This window comes from Bubalus kerabau, chromosome 11 (assembly GCF_029407905.1).
Source record: "Bubalus kerabau isolate K-KA32 ecotype Philippines breed swamp buffalo chromosome 11, PCC_UOA_SB_1v2, whole genome shotgun sequence".
In the NCBI taxonomy this organism is placed as follows: Eukaryota; Metazoa; Chordata; class Mammalia; order Artiodactyla; family Bovidae; genus Bubalus; species Bubalus kerabau.
In genome coordinates this window covers 89,128,939-89,152,105 of record NC_073634.1, presented here as the reverse complement: position 1 = coordinate 89,152,105, position 23,167 = coordinate 89,128,939, and the positions used below count along the sequence as shown (strand labels likewise).

The window sequence follows — 23,167 nt, the reverse complement described above, 5'->3', positions numbered from 1 at the left end:
TTGACATACTGCAAGAATTACCACAATGTGACACAGACATGAAATGAGCAAATGAGTTTAGGAAAAGTGCTCATAGACTTGCTGGACACAGGGAGGCCAAACCTTCAGTTTTTAAAAATCACGGTATCGCAAAGCATAGTAAAATGAGGTATGCCCACACACAGAGATGGGCAGTGCTGTTCAGGACAGAGCGGGGAGGAAGAGCCTGGAGGCCAGGTTTAACGATGTTTACTTTAACAGTTGTAAAAAGAAGAGACGAAACACCAGAAGTTGGAGTGAGGAAAAAGATTCATTTATGTAACGTCTATAATTTACAGAGGGCTTTCGTTTACATGATCTCACTTTACTCTCAGAATGATTTGCAAAGTAGAACACTGTCACATTTCACAAGTAAGGAGCTGCTACTTAGAAAAATGCTACCACCTGTGGCCATGCTTCCTTTGTGGGTTTTGGGGGCATCACCTTCTTTGGCCATTTTTTCCCTCCTCCTCTTTTTTCTCTCTTGGGAAAGGCTTTCTCTTTGGTGCAAGTGTTAAGTTGCTCAGTTGAGTCCAACTCAGCAACCCCATGGAAATCTCCAGGCAAGAAACTGGGTGGGTACCTCCCCTTAAAATAAATGCTAACGGGCCTTTCCTCTTCTCCTGCTGGTACCCTCTCATTAGGTGGCCTCATCCACTCTCTTTTTTAGCTATCACACGTAACTGACAGCTGCCAAATCTACAATGCAGAGCCTGGAATCCTCCGCAGAGCATTTGACCTGTACACACAACTTTCTGCCTCATGGCAAGGCCTGCAGAGGCAACCAGTAGGAACTGTGAGGAGGGAAGAGGCTGGTGTTCAGCTGAGGGACAGGACTGCAAAAGCCACTGGAGCTCGGAGGTGTGAGAATCCTAAATACTTGGCATGATTTTCCAGCATGTTGATTTTTTATTCCTAAGCTCTTTTTTCTACATGTCTTTTTTTCTACATAATCGCACATTGCTTCAATTCTTTGAAAGCGAGAAAAGTTTAAAATATCAATCTGAATGATATAAGAATCTTGTATGGTATGAGCCAAGTATTATCAGTCTAATTAAACCATTCATTCACTCACTCACTCACTCACTCATTCAAACATTTATCGAGTGCTTTTCAATTGCCAGGAGTGGCGCAAGGCTCTGGGCTTAACAATGATTAAGACAAAGTCCCTCAAGGAGCTCACAGTCTAATGGTAAACTACTGAGTAAACTGAGGCACAGAGTGGTAGTGACTTACCCAATGAGGTAGAAGAGCGAGGTGCTCGGGAACGTAGGACTAGAGCTGGAGAGAGGGCAGGGGACCACTGACTCATTGTAAATAAACCCTGCTGGTTGAGAAGCAAGGCTGCGCACAGAAACGTACTACAAAATCTTGCAAGAAAGGTTAAAATAGTTTTCAACTGTCACCATGACTGAATTAATTCATGTCTTGCACGGAATTCAGTCATGAGCTGATGGCATTTCTACACCTGTCCCCAAAGCTTGGGGCACGTCACCAGTCTTCCTGGACACAATGACTCTATAGAGAGCCTGAAGTCCAATTTTAGCACTGGGAAACCATACTGAAATAGTTGCATTAAATCCACAAACTTTAACTGCACACACACATTTATGGTACTTCTACATGTAGAAGTTAGGGAAAAAACTCTCCTCTAATGCTCATTCAGAGGATTCTAATAAGTTATAGATAGACCACAGAAATTAGAGAATATGTCTGTTACTTTCACTATTTACATTATTTTGGCTGTACAAGGGTGAACAGTCTCACTTAGACGTATTTCACAAGTGATCTAGACATACAAATATGTACAAAGACGTCACATCAGGTGCGTGCGCACACCCATCCATGCAGACATGAACCCGTGTAAGGCAACTTCTTTTGTGACGACGACACGTGATCCGCGCGGCAAAGGGCAGAGTCCACGAGGAGCTGTCCACCCTGCCTGCCTGTCTGTTTCAGTGACAGCTGTGTGATTCAGTAATTTCTGTAGGCAAGATGACGGCTTCACTGGCAGAAAAGCAGTGAATAATTATAAAAAGAGCTGTTTTCAAATGCAGAAACCACCATTATCCAGGAATCTAAGGAGCAAAGTGCTTGGAGGCACTCCTGGCCTTCTTGCAGCTACCAAGAATGAGAAACGGCAGGGATGATTTATTGCTCTGAGGATTTTTGTCCACATAGGAGTCCAAGAGACTCAATGCATGGACCTTCAAACACCATCAGTTGCTCACTTCAAGCACTTCTTCACTTTGCTGTGGAGGATTTTCTTCTGAAAGATAACAAACACGGGAGAAATCTTCCTAAATGAAGGTCTCAAAGGCAGGCAGCTAAGAGAACATTCAAGATAAAATAGGAAGACCTCAGTCAAGAACCATATTCTTATGTGAGTGGCATAAGGCTAATGTTTCCAGTCTCACAAGAAGTAAACCAGGACTCAAGCATGAGCCTGAGGGCCTGGGTCAGAGGATCAGACAGCCTTCTCTACCGAGACCACGCTCCGAAACCAATAACAATTCTAACTTTTCACGGATATCAAAATTACGTGGGATTTAACAACAGGGTTGTTAGAAACAGTAAGCAACTATAGTAAGAATTATCCTGTAATTTTTAACTCATGTTTTTGTAGCTAGGAAGAGTAAAAATACCTGTAAGGTCATAATATTCTCATGAATATTATTAAATATTCATATTCATAATATTCATTTGTAAAACTATAAACATTTAAAAAATCATTAGAATCTCAAATTTTCCTAATAACAAAATTGGCCTGTTTACCTTTCTCAGGTTGAGGGTGCTCCAAAGGCTTGCTTTTGGATGAAGAGGTCCCTACATTGTCTGAAGTTTTATTACTTGAGTGGGAACCCTGCTCCACTTCACATAAATAAACATCAATGGGTCCTTTGGTGCTCCTGATATGTACTGTGATAGAATCCTAGCAAAAGACACAGAAAGCATTAAGAGGAATGAGAAGATTCATGAATTACATTTTTTCACTTATTACAACTGTGAAAGTTTCAAGGGACACTTTTGGAAATTCTCATCCAGGTAGTTTCTTCGCTGTCATTTACTTGAGAATATCGTGTACTTGCTTAGCCTGAACCAGAGGAAGCACTCACTAGGAAGCATCACCTGGAAGTCACAACTTGAGTGTGACTGGAATAAACAAAAGGTGTTCCTTAACTGTCTGTCATACACTGTCCAGTTAACAGCTGGGGTCTCACGTGGACTGTGGTCTTCTGGGGATAAAGGGCAAGGTGGGTGAGAGTTGCTTCACTGAGGGAGGTTAAGTCCCCTATTGCAGTGAAGAGGACACGACTTCAGCACTGACGGGTCTATCGGGCCATCAGACTCCATCTGTCCTAAGAATGGTCTCACTCCTTGGCTCTGATTCCACCCTGATCACGCATCTTCGACAAGTATCTTTCAATACAAACTTTCCTGCAAGCAGTGGACAGTATTTCCATACACAGTAATTTTACTTTTCATTTTAAATGTTTAATTTAGTGTCCCCCTCTATCCGTGAGTCTTTTATGAGTCTGGCTAGTGAGTTAATTGCCCAGAGCCCTGTTTGACACTGGATCTTAACACTGAGGCCAATTCTTGGTGATTCCTCTAAGAGGCCATGATAGTACGATGGCTAAGAACAGACTCTGAAGCCAAACTGTCTGGGTTTGAATTCTGCTTCTCCCACTTACTATATGACGGTAAGAAAGTTTATCTTTCTGTGCTTTAGATTTCTCATCTGTAAGAGGATAATAATCATGACTACTGAGTTTGTTGTGTTACTCAAAACACATTAAACACATTAAAATGGGTGAAGTGCCTTGAGCTGTGCATCAGGGATGCAGCTAACATGCACACACTAGTTATTAAGTTCCTGGGACAGCAACAACGCACAGCCCAAGTAGCTGGCTTGCCTCCCTTGGTTGTTGTTCAGTCACACAGTGTGTCCAATATTTTGTGACCCATGGACTGCAGTCCACCAGGCTCCTCCGTCCATGGGACTTTCCAGGCAAGAACACTGGAGCGGGTTGCCATTTTCTTCTCCAGAGGATCTTCCCAACACAGGGATTGAGCCCACATCTCCTGCATTGTAGGCGGATTCTTTACTGCTAAGCCAACAGGGAAGCCCGTTTCCCTTTAAACCTTCTTAAGAACGGGGGTGAGAAGGCAATGGCACCCCACTCCAGTACTCTTGCCTGGAAAATCCCATGGACGGAGGAGCCTGGTAGGCTGCAGTCCATGGCGTCGCTGAGGGTCGGACACGACTGAGCGACTTCACTTTCACTTTTCACTTTCCTGCATTGGAGAAGGACATGGCAGCCCACTCCAGTGTTCTTGCCTGGAGAATCCCAGGGACGGGGGAGCCTGGTGGGCTGCCGTCTGTAGGGTCGCACAGAGTTGGACACGACTGAAGCAACTTAGCAGCAGCAAGAACGGGGGTGGGGGGTGGGGTGGAGAATTCTTGCTTGGAGAATCCCCATGTACAGATGAGCTTGGTGGGCTGAAGTCCATTAGGTGGCAAAGAGTCAGACATGACTTGAGCAACTAAGCACATGCACACACACAAACATGCACGCATGTATGTGTGCGCACGCACACACACACACGCACACGCAAGCAGGGCTACCTACCTCTTTGGGAGCGGGAACGTCCAATCTGGTCTCTGCTGGCGCTTTAACTGCAATTACAATCTGTTCATGGAAGGCTCGGATGCTGTGAATGTCTTGATACGTCACATATGCTAGTGTAAAAATCAGTTAAGGGTCTCTAAGCAGAGGACGGAGATTAAAAAATTATTTCATATGTAATTCTTACCATTTCATCAACGATCCTTAGGATTTTATGAAGAGTTTTACAGTGTAACTCAGAAGAATCCCCTTACACTACTGGGAGAGTGGTGACACTTTCTGGAGGAAAAACAGTAATCAAGTCTGCGCGTCTAAAGCAAAGGCACCACTCGGAGGTATCCAGACCTCCCTGTACTTTTCCCTATCATGGCTACATCTTATGAGAACCTCTAGGGCAAAAAGTGTTTTGATGAGAATCTCCTAAAATAGAAGGGAGAAAGAATCTGTTAGTAGCAGAAACAACTTAGAACCAGTTTTTCAGGACTAACACGTACTCGTGGGAGTGCTCGCATCCCAAACTATTTTCCATCTCGCTACCTGAATTTTTCTCATCTTCTTTTATTGTATTGCTTGAAATTTTACCACTTACCTGATTTAAAGGGTTTCCCCAGCATATTTTTTTTAACTCCACAGACCTTTTTGACTGAGTCCAGTGACAGCATTTACTTTCCTTCTAATAATTGTATTGTGGAAACAGGAGTTTTTGACTGGTGTAGAACTTAGGTAAATTTGAAACGTGGACTAGCTCAGTATTGGTGACACCTCAGAAAGGTGTTGCATGGGGAACACAGCAGCAAAACTGTCTAGGAGACTTGGGAGGAGATCAGAATCAAAGACAATCCCCCTCTTTGGTCCCAGAGACACTGACCTGAAGAGCATGGCCATCCAACTGTGTCAGGCTTGGTGGACTGGAAAGGCAGTTTCTGTATAATTTCTATGGCAGTTCATTCACTTCTAAAGGTCTGCTTTTGTATCTTAAATATATTAATTAAATTTCCAAGCTGAGCCTACTATTTAAAGTAATTGCTTTGGGAGATTTTTTTTTTAAGGTAAAGACTAAAGGATATCTTTCATTTTCTTTGTCATCTGTTAACTCAAACAACTGCTGAGCACAATCCTTGATTAACTCATCCAGGGCATCTTCCATTGCTGATAAGTCAGATAGCTCCTCCTGCAGCTTCTTCTGTTGGGGCACTGCTCCAAAATTGCTAAGATCAGATCCTCTTTAAAAGAAAAAGATCACTATCAACAACATCTGGGAGATTACAAATTAATACAAGTTAGGTTACTGGAATGTCTCTGTAAGTTTATACCTGGTGTCTCCCACAACAACAGACAACAGGCAACAAACTCCACTCCTGTTCTACACAACCGTTACTTCTCTTTGGTTTTTGTCCCCATTTCTATTCTCTGACACAGAAACTTTAAAAACAAAACCAACATCGTAACCCTCTGGAAATCAGAAGTTCTACAGAAAGCTTACTAAAGTTCAATGAGCAGTGACCTGAGTTAGTAGCACCCAGTTTCAGCCCAGCTCTACTTTCCACAGTATAACTTTTGACAAGTTCTTGTCCATTGGTGTTTGTGCTCAGTCGTGTCTGACTCTTTTGCGACCCTTTTGACTGAAGCCTGCCAGGCTCCTCTGTCTGTGGGATTTTCCAGGCAAAGATACTGGAGTGCTATTTCCTCTTACAGGGGATCTTCCTGACTCACAGATCGAATCAGCATCTCTTGTGTATTCTGCACTGCAGGTGGATTCTTTACCTATTGAGTCATGGGAGAAGCCCTTTTACAAGTTATAGTCTTTAAACCCTTTAGTTTTTACACATGAAAAACAGCCCATATGGGCCAAATGACAGTTCATCTGCTAAAATTCTGAGTCTTAATTTTTCCCTACAGTGAATATTTAATCTGGTTCTACCTGAATATAATGATATTTTTTCAAAGATTTATTTTCTTTATTACGGTCTGCCCCAATATGATGTGACTTGAGCAACTACTGATACTCATTCTTTTCTTCTATCTTTATAGAAAATTAAGAGGGGAGAGGCTGTTACAACTTTACCTTTTGCTTACTAGTTCTCAAATCTGATTCTAATTAATGATTTAGAACACAATCCAACATTAGCCCCTAGAATGTTAGTTATTATTCAGTAAACATGTTCTAATTAGAATTTGCATTTCTGTACTACTAAAAAAAGAACCTTTTTGAACCCCTTTCCTCTAATAGTGAAGTTAATTACTGAGAATCATTTAATGATGTTTGGTGGTAGATTTTTCTTTTGCCTGCAAGGTATCTAGGTACTTATATGCTGGAACTGTTTCTTACTGATTCAAAATACTTGTGTGTTGTTAAGTATAACAGCTCCCTTCCTTTGCGCGCGTGTGTCCCCTACACTTACCTATACATAATATCTACATTTATACCATAAGGTCTTCTTTTCCTGAAATCCTTCCTAATCATATGCTATCAGATCAGATCAGATCAGTCGCTCAGTCGTGTCCGACTCTTTGTGACCCCATGAATCGCAGCACGCCAGGCCTCCCTGTCCATCACCAACTCCCGGAGTTCACTCAGACTCACGTCCATCGAGTCAGTGATGCCATCCAGCCATCTCATCCTCTGTCGTCCCCTTCTCCTCCCACCCCCAATCCCTCCCAGCATCAGAGTCTTTTCCAATGAGTCAACTCTTCGCATAAGGTGGCCAAAGTACTGGAGTTTCAGCTTTAGCATCATTCCTTCCAAAGAAATCCCAGGGCTGATCTTCAGAATGGACTGGTTGGATCTCCTGGCAGTCCAAGGGACTCTCAAGAGTCTTCTCCAAAACCGCAGTTCAAAAGCATCAATTCTTCAGCACTCAGCCTTCTTCACAGTCCAACTCTCACATCCATACATGACCACAGGAAAAACCATAGCCTTGACTAGACGAAACTTTGTTGGCAAAGTAATGTCTCTGCTTTTGAATATGCTATCTAGGTTGGTCATAACTTTCCTTCCAAGGAGTAAGCGTCTTTTAATTTCATGGCTGCAGTCACCATTTGCAGTGATTTTGGAGCCCAGAAAAATAAAGTCTGACACTGTTTCCACTGTTTCCCCATTTATTTCCCATGAAGTGGTGGGACCGGATGCCATGATCTTTGTTTTGTGAATGTTGAGCTTTAAGCCAACTTTTTCACTCTCCACTTTCACTTTCATCAAGAGGCTTTTGAGTTCCTCTTCACTTTCTGCCTTAAGGGTGGTGTCATCTGCATATCTGAGGTTATTGATATTTCTCCCGGCAATCTTGATTCCAGCTTGTGTTTCTTCCAGTCCAGCGTTTCTCATGATGTACTCTGCATATAAGTTAAATAAGTAGGGTGACAATATACAGCCTTGACGAACTCCTTTTCCTATTTGGAACCAGTCTGTTGTTCCATGTCCAGTTCTAACTGTTGCTTCCTGACCTGCATACAAATTTCTCAAGAGGCAGATCAGGTGGTCTTGTATTCCCATCTCTTTCAGAATTTTCCACAGTTTATTGTGATCCACACAGTCAAAGGCTTTGGCATAGTCAATAAAGCAGAAATAGATGTTTTCTGGAACTCTCTTGCTTTTTCCATGATCCAGTGGATGTTGGCAATTTGATCTTTGGTTCCTCTTCCTTTTCTAAAACCAGCTTGAACATCAGGAAGTTCACGGTTCACATATTGCTGAAGCCTGGCTTGGAGAATTTTGAGCATTACTTTACTAGCATGTGAGATGAGTGCAATTGTGCGGTAGTTTGAGCATTCTTTGGCATTGCCTTTCTTTGGGATTGGAATGAAAACGGACTTTTTCCAGTCCTGTGGCCACTGCTGAGTTTTCCAAATTTGCTGGCATATTGAGTGCAGCACTTTCACAGCATCATCTTTCAGGATTGGAAATAGCTCAACTGGAATTCCATCACCTCCACTAGCTTTGTTTGTAGTGATGCTTTCTAAAGCCCACTTGACTTCACATTCCAGGATGTCTGGCTCTAGGTCAGTGATCACACCATCGTGATTATCTGGGTCGTGAAGATCTTTTTTGTACAGTTCTTCTGTGTATTCTTGCCATCTCTTCTTAATATCTTCTGCTTCTATTAGGTCCATACCATTTCTGTCCTTTATCGAGCTCATCTTTGCATGAAATGTTCCTTTGGTATCTCTGATTTTCTTGAAGAGATCCCTAGTCTTTCCCATTCTGTTGTTTTCTTCTATTTCTTTGCATTGATCGCTGAAGAAGGCTTTCTTATCTCTTCTTGCTATTCTTTGGAACTCTGCATTCAGATGTTTATATCTTTCCTTTTCTCCTTTGCTTTTTGCTTCTCTTCTTTTCACAGCTATTTGTAAGGCCTCCCCAGACAGCCATTTTGCTTTTTTGCATTTCTTTTCTATGGGGATGGTCTTGATCCCTGTCTCCTGTACAATGTCACGAACCTCATTCCATAGTTCATCAGGCACTCTATCTATCAGATCTAGGCCCTTAAATCTATTTCTCACTTCCACTGTATAATCATAAGGGATTTGATTTAGGTCATACCTGAATCGTCTAGTGGTTTTCCCTACTTTCTTCAATTTAAGTCTGAATTTGGCAATAAGGAGTTCATGGTCTGAGCCACAGTCAGCTCCTGGTCTTGTTTTTGCTGACTGTATAGAGCTTCTCCATCTTTGGCTGCAAAGAATATAATCAATCTGATTTCAGTGTTGACCATCTGGTGATGTCCATGTATAGAGTCTTCTCTTGTGTTGTTGGAAGAGGGTGTTTGTTGTGACCAGTGCATTTTCTTGGCAAAACTCTATTTGCCCTGCTTCATTTCGAATTCCAAGGCCAAATTTGCCTGTTACTCCAGGTGTTTCTTGACTTCCTACTTTTGCATTCCAGTCCCCTATAATGAAAAGGACATCTTTTTTGGGTGTTAGTTCTAAAAGGTCTTGTAGGTCTTCATAGAACCGTTCAACTTCAGCTTCTTCAGTGTTACTGGTTGGGGCATAGACTTGGATTACTGTGATATTGAATGGTTTGCCTTAGAAACGAACAGAGATCATTCTGTCGTTTTTGAGATTGCATCCAAGTACTGCATTTTGGACTCTTTTGTTGACCATGATGGCCACTCCATTTCTTCTGAGGGATTCCTGCCCACAGTAGTAGATATAATGGTCATCTGAGTTAAATTCACCCATTCCAGTCTTTTAGTTCGCTGATTCCTAGAATGTCAACATTCACTCTTGCCATCTCTTGTTTGACCACTTCCAATTTGCCTTGATTCATGGACCTGACATTCCAGGTTCCTATGCAATATTGCTGTTTACAGCATCGGACCTTGCTTCTATCACCAGTCACATCCACAGCTGGGTATTCTTTCTGCTTTGGCTCCATCCCTTCATTCTTTCTGGAGTTATTTCTCCACTGATCTCCAGTAGCATATTGGGCACCTACCAACCTGGGGAGTTTCTCTTTCAGTATCCTATCATTTTGCCTTTTCATACTGTTCATGGGGTTCTCAAGGCAAGAATATTGAAGTGGTTTGCCATTCCCTTCTCCAGTGGACCACATTCTGTCAAATCTCTCCACATGACCCGCCCGTCTTGGGTTGCTAAGTCCTTACCAATTGACTCTGAGATAGGCAGCCTCCTGGATTTTTTTTTTTAACATTCAGGGAATTGTGTTTCCAAGCCTGACCCGCACCATAGCCACTGGGGATCGCTGCTAAGAAGGCGGGGATCTGCCTTCTCCCAGAACTGAACTACAGCTCCTTGGGAGGAGGCCTCTCTGTGTTCATACTCTGGTGCAAGAACCACTGTTTTACCACCTTAACTGATTTTCCCCCTGCTATCAGTGATCAATTGGAACTGAGGAAATTTTTTTTTTTTTTTAATTCCTACACAATCAGATGCCCACTTACCTTGAAAAGTGAAATTCCTAAAACTAATCATGACTCCACTCAGCTTTTCCATAATATTGGGATGGTATTATATGGCTTTTAATTGGTACCAAGTAGGAAAAAAAAAAAAACCACTGATAGTATCTAGTTTGTTTTAAGCACAGTATTGTCACTTATTGAGGAGGAAAAAAAAAAACATGAAAAGTTTGAAAACAACTCACATCCATCGAATATGGTTCTTAGACTTCTTTTCAACCAGGTCGATTCCATCTAAGACGTTGGTGATGTCATACACTCTTCGTTTTCGTACTCCCAGTTTCGTTGCAACCTTGTTTAAGTCAAGAATGCCCCCAGGAGCAGATCTGACAAGATCCATAAATTTTCGAGTTAAATAAACCAGTGATACATCAAAACGAGGCCTCTTCACTTTTAGTGCTTCTGGGAAACAAAACAAACACAATTCGTAAAATTTTAAATAGCATTTCTTTCTCAATTCACTAAAAAGACCATTTATTTCTTCTTGATCAATAACCAGAGACACCTACAGATATTCTACCCACTGACCAAATCATAGCTAATTTTTACAAAATCAACTTCTCAAAGTGGATGAAAACTTATTAGCCTATTCCAGGTAAACAAAGGCTTTAGACTTAAAGGAGTATTTGAAATATGCAACCAGTTTCCACTGAGTATGTGAATCTGATCGGCATCATACCAGACATAAATGGTGAGCCTGCATCTGTATCCATACCACTCTCAGGAACAGGATTAGAAATGATTTAGAATCAAATTTCTCATTTGGTCCTCAAGTCAAGAAATTCTTTATGAAGCAAAGTTAGAGATTTAGCTTTAAAAAAAATGTTTAAAATGTCCCTATACATGTCATAGTCTAAACCAACCTGATGAAATCTGGAAAGGGCTTAAATCAGTCTTCTAATTAGCATGGTTAGGATATACCTTGAGGGAAAGTGGTGTGATTATTTTTTAAAATATTCAGTACCCTATATTAACAGATAAGCAAATGAATAGGGGAAAATCTCTCTAATTCCCTCATTTATTCATTACTATGGTTTTCCAGATACCCCCTGAGACTACGCACACACTTTCACATGCTCACGTAAATATGTAAATATATATAGTCTTAAAAAACGAGAATAGAAACATACCACTTTTTTACATATTGTTTTTTAATTCAGTATTATGAACATTCTGATGTGTCAACAAATTTATTTCAACTTTATTCTTTACGGCTGCATGTTTAACTGCACGGGATATGTGCTCAACTCGGCCCAATGCTGGAAATTCAAATTATTTCTAATTTTACTATTTTGCACAATACTTCAAGAAATCTCCTAGAAGCTAAATTTTTGCATGTGTGTTTGTTTCCTTTAGATAGGTTTCAAGATGTGGAATTGTTGAGTAAAAGCGTATTTTTAAATGCTGCCAAACCTGCTATTCAGGATGTGTGTTCTATCAGTTTTACAAAGTTTATAAGGGCTTCCTCTCTTGCCCTTGCCAAAACTGAATATTATCATTCTTTCCATCTGTCCCAGTTTGATACTAAAATAATAGTTCTTATGGTTTAGTGTGCAGAGGAAATAAATTCTACAAATAATTTAGCTGTCCTCCTGGTGTGGAATATGTGATTAAACTTTTTTTCTACTTCATAGCACACCACAGAATGCTTCAAAGGAAACAGTCATCCTATCTTCAATTAGAAATGCTCTTCTCCAGAACCTCTATATTATATTCAACTTAAAGACCACTGGTGGTTACTCCAAAAAACAAAAGGACATATTTTATAATGTAAATGTCTTATATGTGGAGACTACTCCTATACTTAAAAGATTAAACAGGATTAAATAGGAATTAAATTTTTTTAAAAAAAGTAGAAGATAGTCACCATTCTATAAAACCTTCCAAGATTACAAATGAGAAATTCTGACTTTAAAAACATTTAAATCTGACTCTTGACCAAGGCAAGAGTTAACCAGTGTAAAATTTATATAATTTAAATCCTATCTGCAGATTCAATCAACCCGTCAGTTTGGCTGAGTGAAATCACCATCGTGTTTCTGTGTTAGAGAGACCCCATGGGCAGCAGGGAAGGCCTGGCAGAGATGACCAGCGTGGGCAGCTGTGCCAGGGCGGCCTGTGCAGGAAGCAGAACCTGACCCAGGGATAAGACTGCACGCTCAAATCTGAGCAGGAGGATGAATCCTGACTGGACAAGTTACTTAATCCCTCTGGGCCTCCGTTTACTCGTCTATTGAATAGGAATAATAATCCATACCTTTACTTTGAAAGGTTGCTGTGATAATCCATGCAAAGAGCTAAATACAGGCCAGGCACTGCATGAGCTCAATACATGTGAGACATGAGTCTAAGTCATGGCATGGGGCAGACAAAGGAAACGCTTCCAGAGGAAAACTGGGGGCCAGATATGGGTGGGACTGTGGGGGGTGCCGAGGAGAAATGAAGGCTGACGTTAAGATTCATACTGGGTGTCTACGCACCATCTATCCCAAGATTAGGACAGGAGTAGATGGAAAGAGCACAAGGAACCATAGGAAACCAGGAGGGCAAAGACTGTCCTCACATTTGTTGCCAAACCGCCTTCAGTTCCACTGATGACAATAACTGCTCTCATAGAGCTCTGGGAAATATCCCTAAACACGGACCATTTAGAAAAAAAAGACATTTCCAAAGCGATGAAGAATAAGCTGGCATTTGTGCAGTTTTGTGTGCACGACACCCTACAACCTCAGGAGTTTTTGCTGAAATTCCAAGCTTAACATCTCAGTCTACAAATAGTACATTTTATTTAAGTTACTTGTCAACTCAAGTACCTTTAACATAAATCACTGAAATCATAAAACAGCAAAACCTAAAACCTATTCAGTAATCAACTTACTTCTCATGGACACATACTGTACATTATCTTCTAAATTAATCCTTATTTTTGATGGCTGGAAAAGAGAAGATACAGAAATTTAACTTAGTAATTTAAATACAAGCAAACGAATAGCAAAAAAAAAAAAAAAAAAGCAAATGAACAACATTTTACTGGATAACACAAAGGTTTGTCCTTTTTTTCACCCTGGGAAATAATTATGGTGTAAGGAAAGCAGTCCTTCTCCTAAACTACATTTATGCTAACTGTCATCACATCTGACAGTGTTTACACACTTGTGTATCTGAAACTGCACAGGCCTCCACAGGTATGCAAAGTGGAAGTAAAAGTCGCTCAGTTGTGTCCGACTCTGTGACCCCATGGACTATACAGTCCATGGAATTCTCCAGGCCAGAATGCTGGAGTGGGTAGCCTTTCCCTTCTCCAGGGTTTCTTCCCAACCCAGGGATGGAACCCAGGTCCCCCTCATTGCAGGCAGATTCTTTACCAGCTGAGCCACAGGGGAAGCCCATAGCTACGGAAGCAGTAGTTAGAGAGATGGGGTAGGGAGAGAAAGGAAGGTTGGTGGCAGTAGAGGAGTACGAATACTGGAATTTAGTACTACATGGACATTAATTTATTGACTGTATCAGGTACTGGGGATAAAGGGGAATTCAGAGGTGATCAGGACTCTGTCTCTGACTCTGGAAGGTACAGGAGAGATCTACACCCAAACTAACAAACGCTCACCTTTTGCTAACTCACTGTTAAGTGGCTCCAGAGAAATGAGCTCACAAACTTTCATTTTCACAAGCAGCCATGCAGTCCCACGATAATTAATGTAAAAACAGTGTATCTAATCATGGAAAATAATGCATGTAATGTAACTGGAAACTTCGGTATTAGATTAATAAGACACTTCTTGTAAATCCCTGAGGCAACCACGAAATTAGTATAACAGGAGCTCCACTGCCAATGCTCATCGTTTTACTAGCTACCTGAAGGCTATGAAAGCTTACATAAACTTGTCCTAACATTTGCAGTACATTTAAAAATTGTTTTTTGCAAAACATATATAAATCCTAACCATGAGGCTAATAAAGAGAAACCCATATTAGCCTTTTGCTTAGAACAAAGTGTGATGATGTCATGTGTCTCCAGACAGGCTGTGGGAGGGTTTAGTTTATGTTTAAGTGAAAAAACTGCCCTCAATGAGGCCACAACAAAACTGGGGGGGAAGAGGATTTCATGAGCAGCTCTAAGAGAATAGTCACCAGAACTCTGGGGTGTAGCCAGCAATTCTTAGGAGGGACCCCCAGCCAAGCCTTGGAAAACAAGCCAGATTTTGCGGAAGCTGTGGGAGGTTAGGGAGAGAGGATAAATAATTCTTGGTGCAGGAAGTGACATGAATAAAGGTATGGAAATACAAACGACCTGGTACCTTTCGCAAGGCGGCCTGGCTGGCCAGTATGAAATCGACTTGTCACTGAGGCTGGAAGGGCCTGCCAGCACCACGCTTGACACGGAGGATTATGAAAGTCATGCCCTGGCGTTTGGCCTTTAGGTTGTAACCAGTGCAGAAACGCCACAGATTTCTGAGCAAGACACGACATCCTTGGGTTCTTGGTTCAGAGATCCAAGTATGGTGGCAATACAGCAAAAAGACTAAGGAATGGGGAAGCCTGAAGGCGAGGTGAGCAGCTAAGTAGCTCTCTCCTTGCTGGTATTACTATACAAGCCTTGGCACAATGGTTCCCTGATCATTCATGACAAGATGATGGCATCTGTCAGCAAGCTAACTTGATACGGAATAACTCCCCTGAAGCAGAATTCCACTGTAAAATTAACTTCGTTGTTGGACTTTAAACACCTGCAGGTACCCCTGCTGGGTGCAAAACCAGAATGGGGAGAGCCCATCCTGGGGCAGGGACTCTGCCTGGCTGGCTCTCAGCGCAGTGCTGACAACAGCCACACACTGAAAGAAAGAAAGCGAAGTTGCTCAGTCGTGCCCAACTCTTTGCAACCCTATGCACTAGCCCACCAGGCTCCTCTGTCCATGGTGATTCTCCAGGCAAGAATATTGAAGTGGGTTGCCATTTCCTTCTCCAAGGGATCTTCCCAACCTAGGGATCGAACCCAGCTCTCCCACATTGCAGGCGGACTATTTACCCTCTGAGCCACCAGGGACACGTTGAAGGGCAGTCCTATTGCAGCCAAACTTCAGACCAGGGTGACCAAGTGTCACTGCTTTTTTTACCTTCAACCCTTCTACTAAAAGACTATGAAACAGAGTTGAACTATTGATGCAAGATTCTTAAAAGAAAAAAAATCCATCCTCATCACAGGGACCTGAAACACCCATCAACAGACGCCCTAAGTTGCTACACTACTTCAATCACTATAGTGTCACAATCAACCCTGAAAATGAACATGGACGGGATTAACAGAGCAGCAGCCCTAGGGGTCGTGCTGCAGACGAGACTTCTGTTCTTGGTTCAGAGCGGCAGGGCCCAGGCCCCCACCTGGACTGCCTCCCTATCTGCTCTCCACATGTGCCCCACGGACGCCTTCCCTGCTCCAGACCCCTCCCTCTGGTCTCCTTATCTAGAAGGCTGCTATTCATGGCTTGGCACGGGGATGGCTGTACCTCAATTAGTAACATGAGAACGTATGACTTTCTTTCCCCCACATTCTTTGCTATAAACCACATATTGGGTATATTGAGATCTGTGGGGAAAACAACATCCATTCATTTTGGTACCCCCCCCACTCCCCGCAACCAAACAAAAAAACCCTCTCTCTTTATTTTGGAGGACTCACGATAGTATCATGGCCTCTCAGGGGCAGACCTCCCAAGTAAAGATCGTATAAATCCTACAAACCTACAATTCAGGAGATTTCCAATGTGTCAACAGCAATGACACATTCATCTCATTTATACTCAACAGTTCATGGCTTAAGATGGGGTTCAGGACCACCAGGACTTCTCAGGTGCAGAGAGACTCTTCCCTCATCTGTAACACAGTGCAGGGACAGACCTCTATTAGAGCCCATTTTCCAAGCTACTGTGAAGCTCAAACGACCAATTCTGTAAACTGTAAAAATCCCAAGAAAGCATACACACACACACAGAAGTTGCTCAGTCGTGTCCAACTCTTTGCGACCCCATGGATTGTAACCCACCAGGCTCCTCGGTCCATGGGATTTTCCAGGCATGAATACTGGAGTGGGTTGCTGTTTCCTTCTCCAAGAACACATAAGGGACTATTATTATTGTTGTCCTGTTTGAACCAGAACAGTTCTTGGCACATTCAGGCACTTGGTAAACATCTGTTAAACTAATGAATGGAAGAGTAAAACAGGACCTTGTCACGGATGATGTCAACTGATAAACAACAATGTGTATTTACAGACACAGGGACCCCAGGAAAAGACGCCCTCTTGGATACCCCATCCGTAAGGATCACTGAGACTAGGAGGCCTCATGTTCTGTTTCTAATACAAATTTATCACCTGGGGAGACTCAGTCTGACAATCCTGGTGAGCCTTTCCAGCTATGCTAACGCTGGTGAACCCCATTCGACAGACAGGTGAGGCGCTTTCCCTTGTCTCACAGGCCTAAAGATCTGGAGGAACTATATTTGAGGCTATACTTAACGAGCTACACCGAAGAAGCCTGAATTCCTACCTTATTCTGAGCATAAAATCTGGTATTTTGAGGGTCAAATTATCCCAGATTCGGCCAATGGGAACCTTTTCAAAGCGGCTCCTGCACAGGACACATCTTTTACCTTCTCGGCATCTCAAGGATGGCAGTCCTCAGAGGAACATCCTCAAACTTCTATGGCACTAGATGCTGCTGCTTCTAGTGCTGACAACCCACCCCTGGGGGCACTGCCAACATTTCTGTTCCTTCAAGGAGTCTCCCTGAGAGGCTGTGCTCAGGCATTTCCCTGAGGACTTGCCCACGGACAGCCTGCTCTGCTCAGTAGCATATGACTCTGTGACCCCCCACACTGTAGCCTGCGCATCTCTGTCCGTGGATTTCCCAGGCAAGCATACTGGAGTGGGTTGCCATTTCCTCCTCCAGGAGATCTTCCCGACCCAGGGATCCAACCCGCGTCTCCTGCATTGGCAGGATTCCTTACTGCTGAGCCAGCAGGGGAACCCAAAGGACAGCCTGGTAGCAGCCAAACCTCAAGACTGGGCTTCCTAAAAAAGCTTGCAGTTCAAACACTCAAACTGCTCTCCTCCCTTGTTCGGGTTTATTGGTCTGCTTCCATCTTGGCAGAGCCTCCACCTGAAACCACCGAGGCTGTCAAATATTCAAACTGCCCCTCCCACTTGTTCGGGTCTATTAGTCTGTCTCCATCCTGAAACCACGGAGGCTGCACTCAGCGCACACAGCTCTCTAGGAACCAGCAGCTCCTGGTGGGCAGGTCAGCACGTCCCAAGTCATTTCACTGATGCTCCAAGTTCCCACATCTCAAAACCTACACTTTGCAATTTGAGACCTCAAAGGAGAAAGAAATAAAAGATGAGTTTTAGGGGCTAAAATCTTAAACACTGCTTAAAAATTGGTTAAAAATGTCTCTATACAGAGATGCTCGCTTGTCCCGAAACAGCCTGCTTGGGGGAGTAATATTCCTTTAAGAGCTCTGCAGACACATACCTTTTCCCAGTGATCTGCTTTTTAGTCATACATGCAAGTTTTCCTAATTTTTCAATGTGTAGACTAAATTCTATCTCTAATCATATTGTGCCTTCATAAAATTCCAGTTTTCAAGCCATTTACCCCTGGGGGGAACATCAAATACTCAGCTGTACACATAACTATTTTTTTGCATAGCATTTAATAATACATAGTCTACTAAATACTTCTAGTCATCATCCAATTTTTCTAAAAAATGCTGAGAGAGGTGTTGAAATCACCATTTCACAGCCAGGAAAATAAACATTCATGCATTCAAACATTTAGAGAGTACCTACTTCATTCACTTAACAGCTATTTACCAAAATAGCTTTTTTGTTTTCGCAAGAAGCCCCAGATATGCTGGGGATGTACCAATGAAAGGCCAGAGCTGCTGCCCAGGGCTGGAAGTGCCCCCATCCTGAGGAAGGGGTACGCAGGAGGCTCACAGGAGTGCCCAGCCCAGAGGCTGGGTCAGCAAGGCTGCCCACAAATGACCTGTAATGGGAACCACGGGTGGTAATAAGGGAAAGTGCGCTCCAAAGAAAAAATTTTTTAAAGGTGGAAGTGCAGATATCCAGAAGTCCAGAAGAATATAGACATGGAAAATTCAGCAACCATAAGCAGTTCAGCAAAGATAAACTCAGGAGTCTGATGACATTAAGAAGTTTCTCCTCTATGATGAGAGCTGTTGGGAACCATGATAGATTTTTTAAGCCAAATGATGTGATTGGAAATACACTTTAAAAAGACCATTAAGGTTAGTTACTATGTGGAGAATATATAGAAAAATCAGGGGCAAGATGAGAAGCAGGAAAACTAGTTGAGAAGATAGCAATCCGAAAGGCAGATGACAGCTAGAAGTGGCAAGTACTGGTGATTAATTTCTATTGACAGGATGGAGGGGGTCCATTTGGAAAAGGTAAAAATGACGTGTAGGATACCCACGAGGGCAATATGGAGGGTGTGGTACCATTTGTTGCAATATGAGATCGAGAGTTGTTGCTTAAGTAAGACAATGAATTCCACTTCAGGTATATGAGTTTGAAATCTAGGTAGAGGTGTGTAGTAGACAATTGGAAAGCTCTGAGCCCAATTTACAGATTTGGGAGTCATGACATGGTAACCAAAACTACCAGAGTGGATTGTTGTTGTTTAGTCGCTAAGTTGTGTCCCATTTTTGTGACCCCATGGATTGTAGCCTGTCAGGCTCCTCTGCCCATGGGATTTCCCAGGCAAGAATACTGGAGTGGGTTGCCATTTCCTTCTCCAGGGGATGTTCCCTACCCAGGGGAATGAATCCGTGTCTCCTGCACTAGCAGGCAGATTCTTCACCACTGAGCCACCAGAGAAGCCCTACCAGAGTGGGTAAGACTATCTGAAACTTCAAGGGATACGTGTATCTTCTGATATTAAATGCAAAATAAAGTGCTTTTTTCCAAAGTAAGAGTTCAGAGCTTTTATCAAATTCTAAAATAATAAGAAGAAAGTCTATGACAAACCTAGACAGCATATTAAAAAGCAGAGACATTACTTTCCTGACAAAGGCCCGTCTAGTCAAAGGTATGCTTTTTCCAGTAGTCATGTATGGATGTGAGAGTTGGACCATAAAGAAAGCTGAGTGCCGAAGAACTGATGCATTTGAACTGTGGTGATGGAGAAGACTCTTGAGAGTCCCTTGGACTGCAAGGATATTCAACCAGTCAATCCTAAAGAAAATCAGGCCTGAATATTCATTGGAAGGGCTGAAGATGAAGCTGAAGTGCTAATACTTTGGCCACCTGATGCAAAGAACAGACTCAGTGGAAAAGATCCTGATGCTGGGATAGACTGAAGGCAGGAGGAGAAGGGGACGACAGAGAATGAGATGGTTGGGTGGCATCACTGATTTGATGGACATGAGTTTGAGCAAGCTCCAGGAGTTGGTGATGGACAGAGAAGCCTGGTGTGCTGCAGTTCACGGCGGCAGAGAGTCAGACACGACTGAGCTGAACTAAAAAGAATAAGACCACCAGTACAAATAGTAACAGAAGTCACAAGAGTGCTGAATGACACCCCATATTAAGAAACTGTGGAGAAGGCTGAAGAGCCAAGTAAGACCAACATGGAAGGGATGGGAAAAGGAAGAGTTTACAAAAGAGAACACGAGAGGCCAGAGAGGCAGATGGAGTGCTGAGAGTATGTGCCCAAGGGGACGTCAATGGTGAGTTTCCAACAGAGTGAGTGGTCCATCGTGTTAAAACCACATCTGCTGGACCTGACAAGGTTGCTGGGGACCTTGGTTAGGATAGTCCTAGACTTGTGCTTAGGGCTGAGGTCCCCCAGCAGCAGGTCAAGGTGGTAATGAGATGTGAGCAAGAAAACCCAGAGTGCAAACAACTTTTTCAAAGAGTGTGGCTGTGAAGGGGAAGTGATATAGTCGGCGGAAAGGCATAAAGGATTAAAGGAGGGATCTCTCAAAATGGAAATGGGATTTAGGACATGGTTGGGTCGGGAAGATCCAATGGAGAAGGGATAGGCTACCCACTCCAGTATTCTTGGGCTTCCCTTGTGGCTCAGCTGGTAAAGAATCCGCCTGCAATGTGGGAGACCTGGGTTCTATCCCTAGTTTGGGAAGATCCCCTGGAGAAGGGAACGGCTACCCACTCCAGTATTCTGACCTGGAGAATTTCGTGGTCTGTATAGTCCATGGGGGTTGCACCAGCGACTCTTCACTTCTCTTAAGTAGTTGAGAATTTACCACCTGGAGTTGGACACTGGGAGGTTCAACCCAGGCTTTTCTACTTACTAACCACAGAAAAACCACTTAACATTTCCAAGTCTATCTTGGCAACTGTCAAACAAGAATAATCCCTTAGGAATGCTGTGCAGAATTAAATGAGATGGCACTCATCAACTATTTTGGAGCACTGAGTCCTCCTTGTGTCTGGATAATCTGACTTCGGGAAATGTTTATTTACTAGTAATGGGAAGAAACCAGCAGAGAGGTCAAGAATGCAGGAAGAAATGGGAACTGACGGGTTCCTTCCATGGAAAAGTCCTGATAATCAAGGAGAATACAGTGCATGCAGTCCAGAGCAACAGAAGAATTGAACGTTTCACAGGGAGTCTTACTCTCCCTTGCGTTTTTGCTGTCTAACAGGATGGAAGACCACAACCTGCTGAATGGGGGGAGCTGTGGGGTGGACACGGTTTTAAGCGGCTGCAGCTAAGTAGGACCATGGGAGAGGAGGCTGCAGAGAACACGAAAAGAGAGCTTGCAGAGACCCACTGAGATAAAGAAGGGTGAGCATGCCAGTGTCGGGCAAAGCTGTGCAATTTTCTCCAACACTGCTCTGTGGCCCGAAGGAAAGATGGAGAGCTGTGGGGTGGGACGTATGAGGTGTGGACATGGTTTTAAGCGGCTACAACTCAGTAGAAGACGGGCAGAGGAGGCTGCAAAGAAACCGAAAAAGAGAGCTTGCAGAGATGCACCAAGATAAAGATGGAAGAGCATGCCAGTGTCAGGCAAAGCTGTGCAATTTTCTCCAACACTGCTCTGTGGCCCGAAGGAAAGATCGAGGAGGCTAACAACGTTATTTTGGAGCACACGGAAAGGATAATGCAAAGGGTTTCATCCGACGACGACGGCTCTGGTTCAGAGAATGTGACAGGCTGTGCGAAAACCCAGGAGCCCGAGGGAGCAGCCCCGGGGCCACCCTGGGGCCCGGGGACCTCCCCCCAACCCACACGCACGCCGTTCCCCGCCCCCCACCCCGGGGGGGCTTACCAGCAGGCCCTCCACGTTGATGGGGTCGCGGCAGCGGCGGCGCACCGTCTCCTCTGCCGGGTCCACAAGCAAGCTGGGCAGCTTCCGCGCCGGCCGCTGCTGAGTCATGCTGCCCGGCCAGTCGCTCCTCGCCTCGCACCCCCGAGAGCTCTCCCGCCTTCTCCCGCTCCGCTCGGGCGACGCCCCCCCCAACACAACACGCCGGGTCCCGGAGGGTAGGCGGGCGGGAGGGGAGAAGGGGGCGTCGTCAAGCACGAACCGGGCCCCTGGCCGGCTCAGAGGCGCCGCCTAACTAGACCCGCTGGCGGACCAGACGCGACCCCGGGACGTAGGACGCGGGCGGGATAAAGAGCACCGTGACCCGCGCAACTCAGGACGCCAATCCCGCCATCTTCCCGCATGCGCAGTGCGCCACCGCCCCCCAGTGCGCATGCGCGCCGCCGCCACCGCCGCCACCTGATCATTCCCCACGAGCCGCGCGCGGTCCCCCGCCGGGCGGGACGAGGCGGAGCCCGGGAAATCCCGGAGGGCGGAGTCCGCGGAGAGGTAGACACGGCGCGGGAGGTCCAGACGGAGGGGTCGGGGCGGGAGAGACCCAGACCGCTGGGACAACTGGCTTGTGCCCCTCGGAGATCTTGATACTAACCACACTAATAACTGAACGTTCTCAGCGCGCAGGGAGTTAATTTACATCTCAGGCACTTGACCACTGCTGATGCTTATTCGTCAGTGTTGGTCACCGAACCGTCGTGGAATTATTTACTGATGTGCATCTTTTTTTTTTTTTCCTTCTCCTTCTTTCTTCCTTCCAAATGAAAATTTGAGAAATAAATGAATCCCTATGGTGTCAGAGATCGTGGTGGGCACAGGAGTTGCTCCTTTGAATTTGGCACAGTCTCTGATTCCAGTGGAGGAGACAGATAAAGGAAATGTTTAAAGCTAGAAGAATTGATGCTTTTGAACTGTGGTGTTAGAGAAGACTCTTGAGTCCCTTGGACTGCCTTAGCCAACAAAGGCCCGTCTAGTCAAAGCTATGGTTTTTCCAGTAGTCATTCATGGATGTGAGAGTTGGACAATAAAGAAAGCTGAGCGCCGAAGAACTGATGCTTTTAAACTGGGGTGTTGGAGAAGACTCTTGAGAGTCACTTGGACTGCAAAGAGATCCAACCAGTCCATCCTAAAGGAAATCAGTCCTGAATATTCATTGGAAGGACTGATGCTGAAGCTGAAATTCCAATACTTTATTGGAATTTGATTCGAAGAACCGACTCATTGGAAAAGACC

The 23,167-nt window shown here is 44.0% G+C and overlaps 1 protein-coding gene across 5 annotated transcripts; it reads right to left on the bottom strand.

Moving 5' to 3' along the window:
- Positions 1-270: 270 nt before the first annotated feature.
- E2F6 (E2F transcription factor 6) lies at positions 271-22,332 on the bottom strand. Of its 5 annotated transcripts, none has more exons than XM_055540913.1 (7): positions 21,884-22,332; positions 13,446-13,500; positions 10,753-10,969; positions 5,717-5,872; positions 4,653-4,767; positions 2,794-2,950; positions 271-2,345 (listed from the first exon to the last, which is right to left on the bottom strand). In XM_055540913.1, exons 1-7 carry the CDS (start codon positions 21,989-21,991, stop codon positions 2,332-2,334), a joined length of 822 nt encoding a protein of 273 aa, XP_055396888.1. In that variant the 5' UTR covers positions 21,992-22,332; the 3' UTR covers positions 271-2,331. The 5 variants fall into 5 exon arrangements, with proteins under 5 accessions (XP_055396888.1, XP_055396889.1, XP_055396887.1 ...); XM_055540914.1 differs by having other exon boundaries at positions 271-2,287; positions 10,753-10,893; positions 13,463-13,500; positions 21,884-22,331; XM_055540912.1 differs by having other exon boundaries at positions 271-2,287; positions 21,884-22,329.
- Positions 22,333-23,167: the final 835 nt, after the last annotated feature.

Bases quoted from the DNA above. Each gene is read 5' to 3' on its own strand.
- E2F6 (XM_055540912.1), bottom strand. From the start codon at position 21,991: ATGACTCAGCAGCGGCCGGCGCGGAAGCTGCCCAGCTTGCTTGTGGAC. The intron at 4,768-5,716 runs ATATCCTTTAGT...ACTGATTTTTAC, and splicing joins GATGACAAAGAAAATGAAAG to ACTAGCATATGTGACGTATC. The intron at 2,951-4,652 runs GTAGGTAGCCCT...GTCTTTTGCTAG, and splicing joins ACGTTCCCGCTCCCAAAGAG to GATTCTATCACAGTACATAT.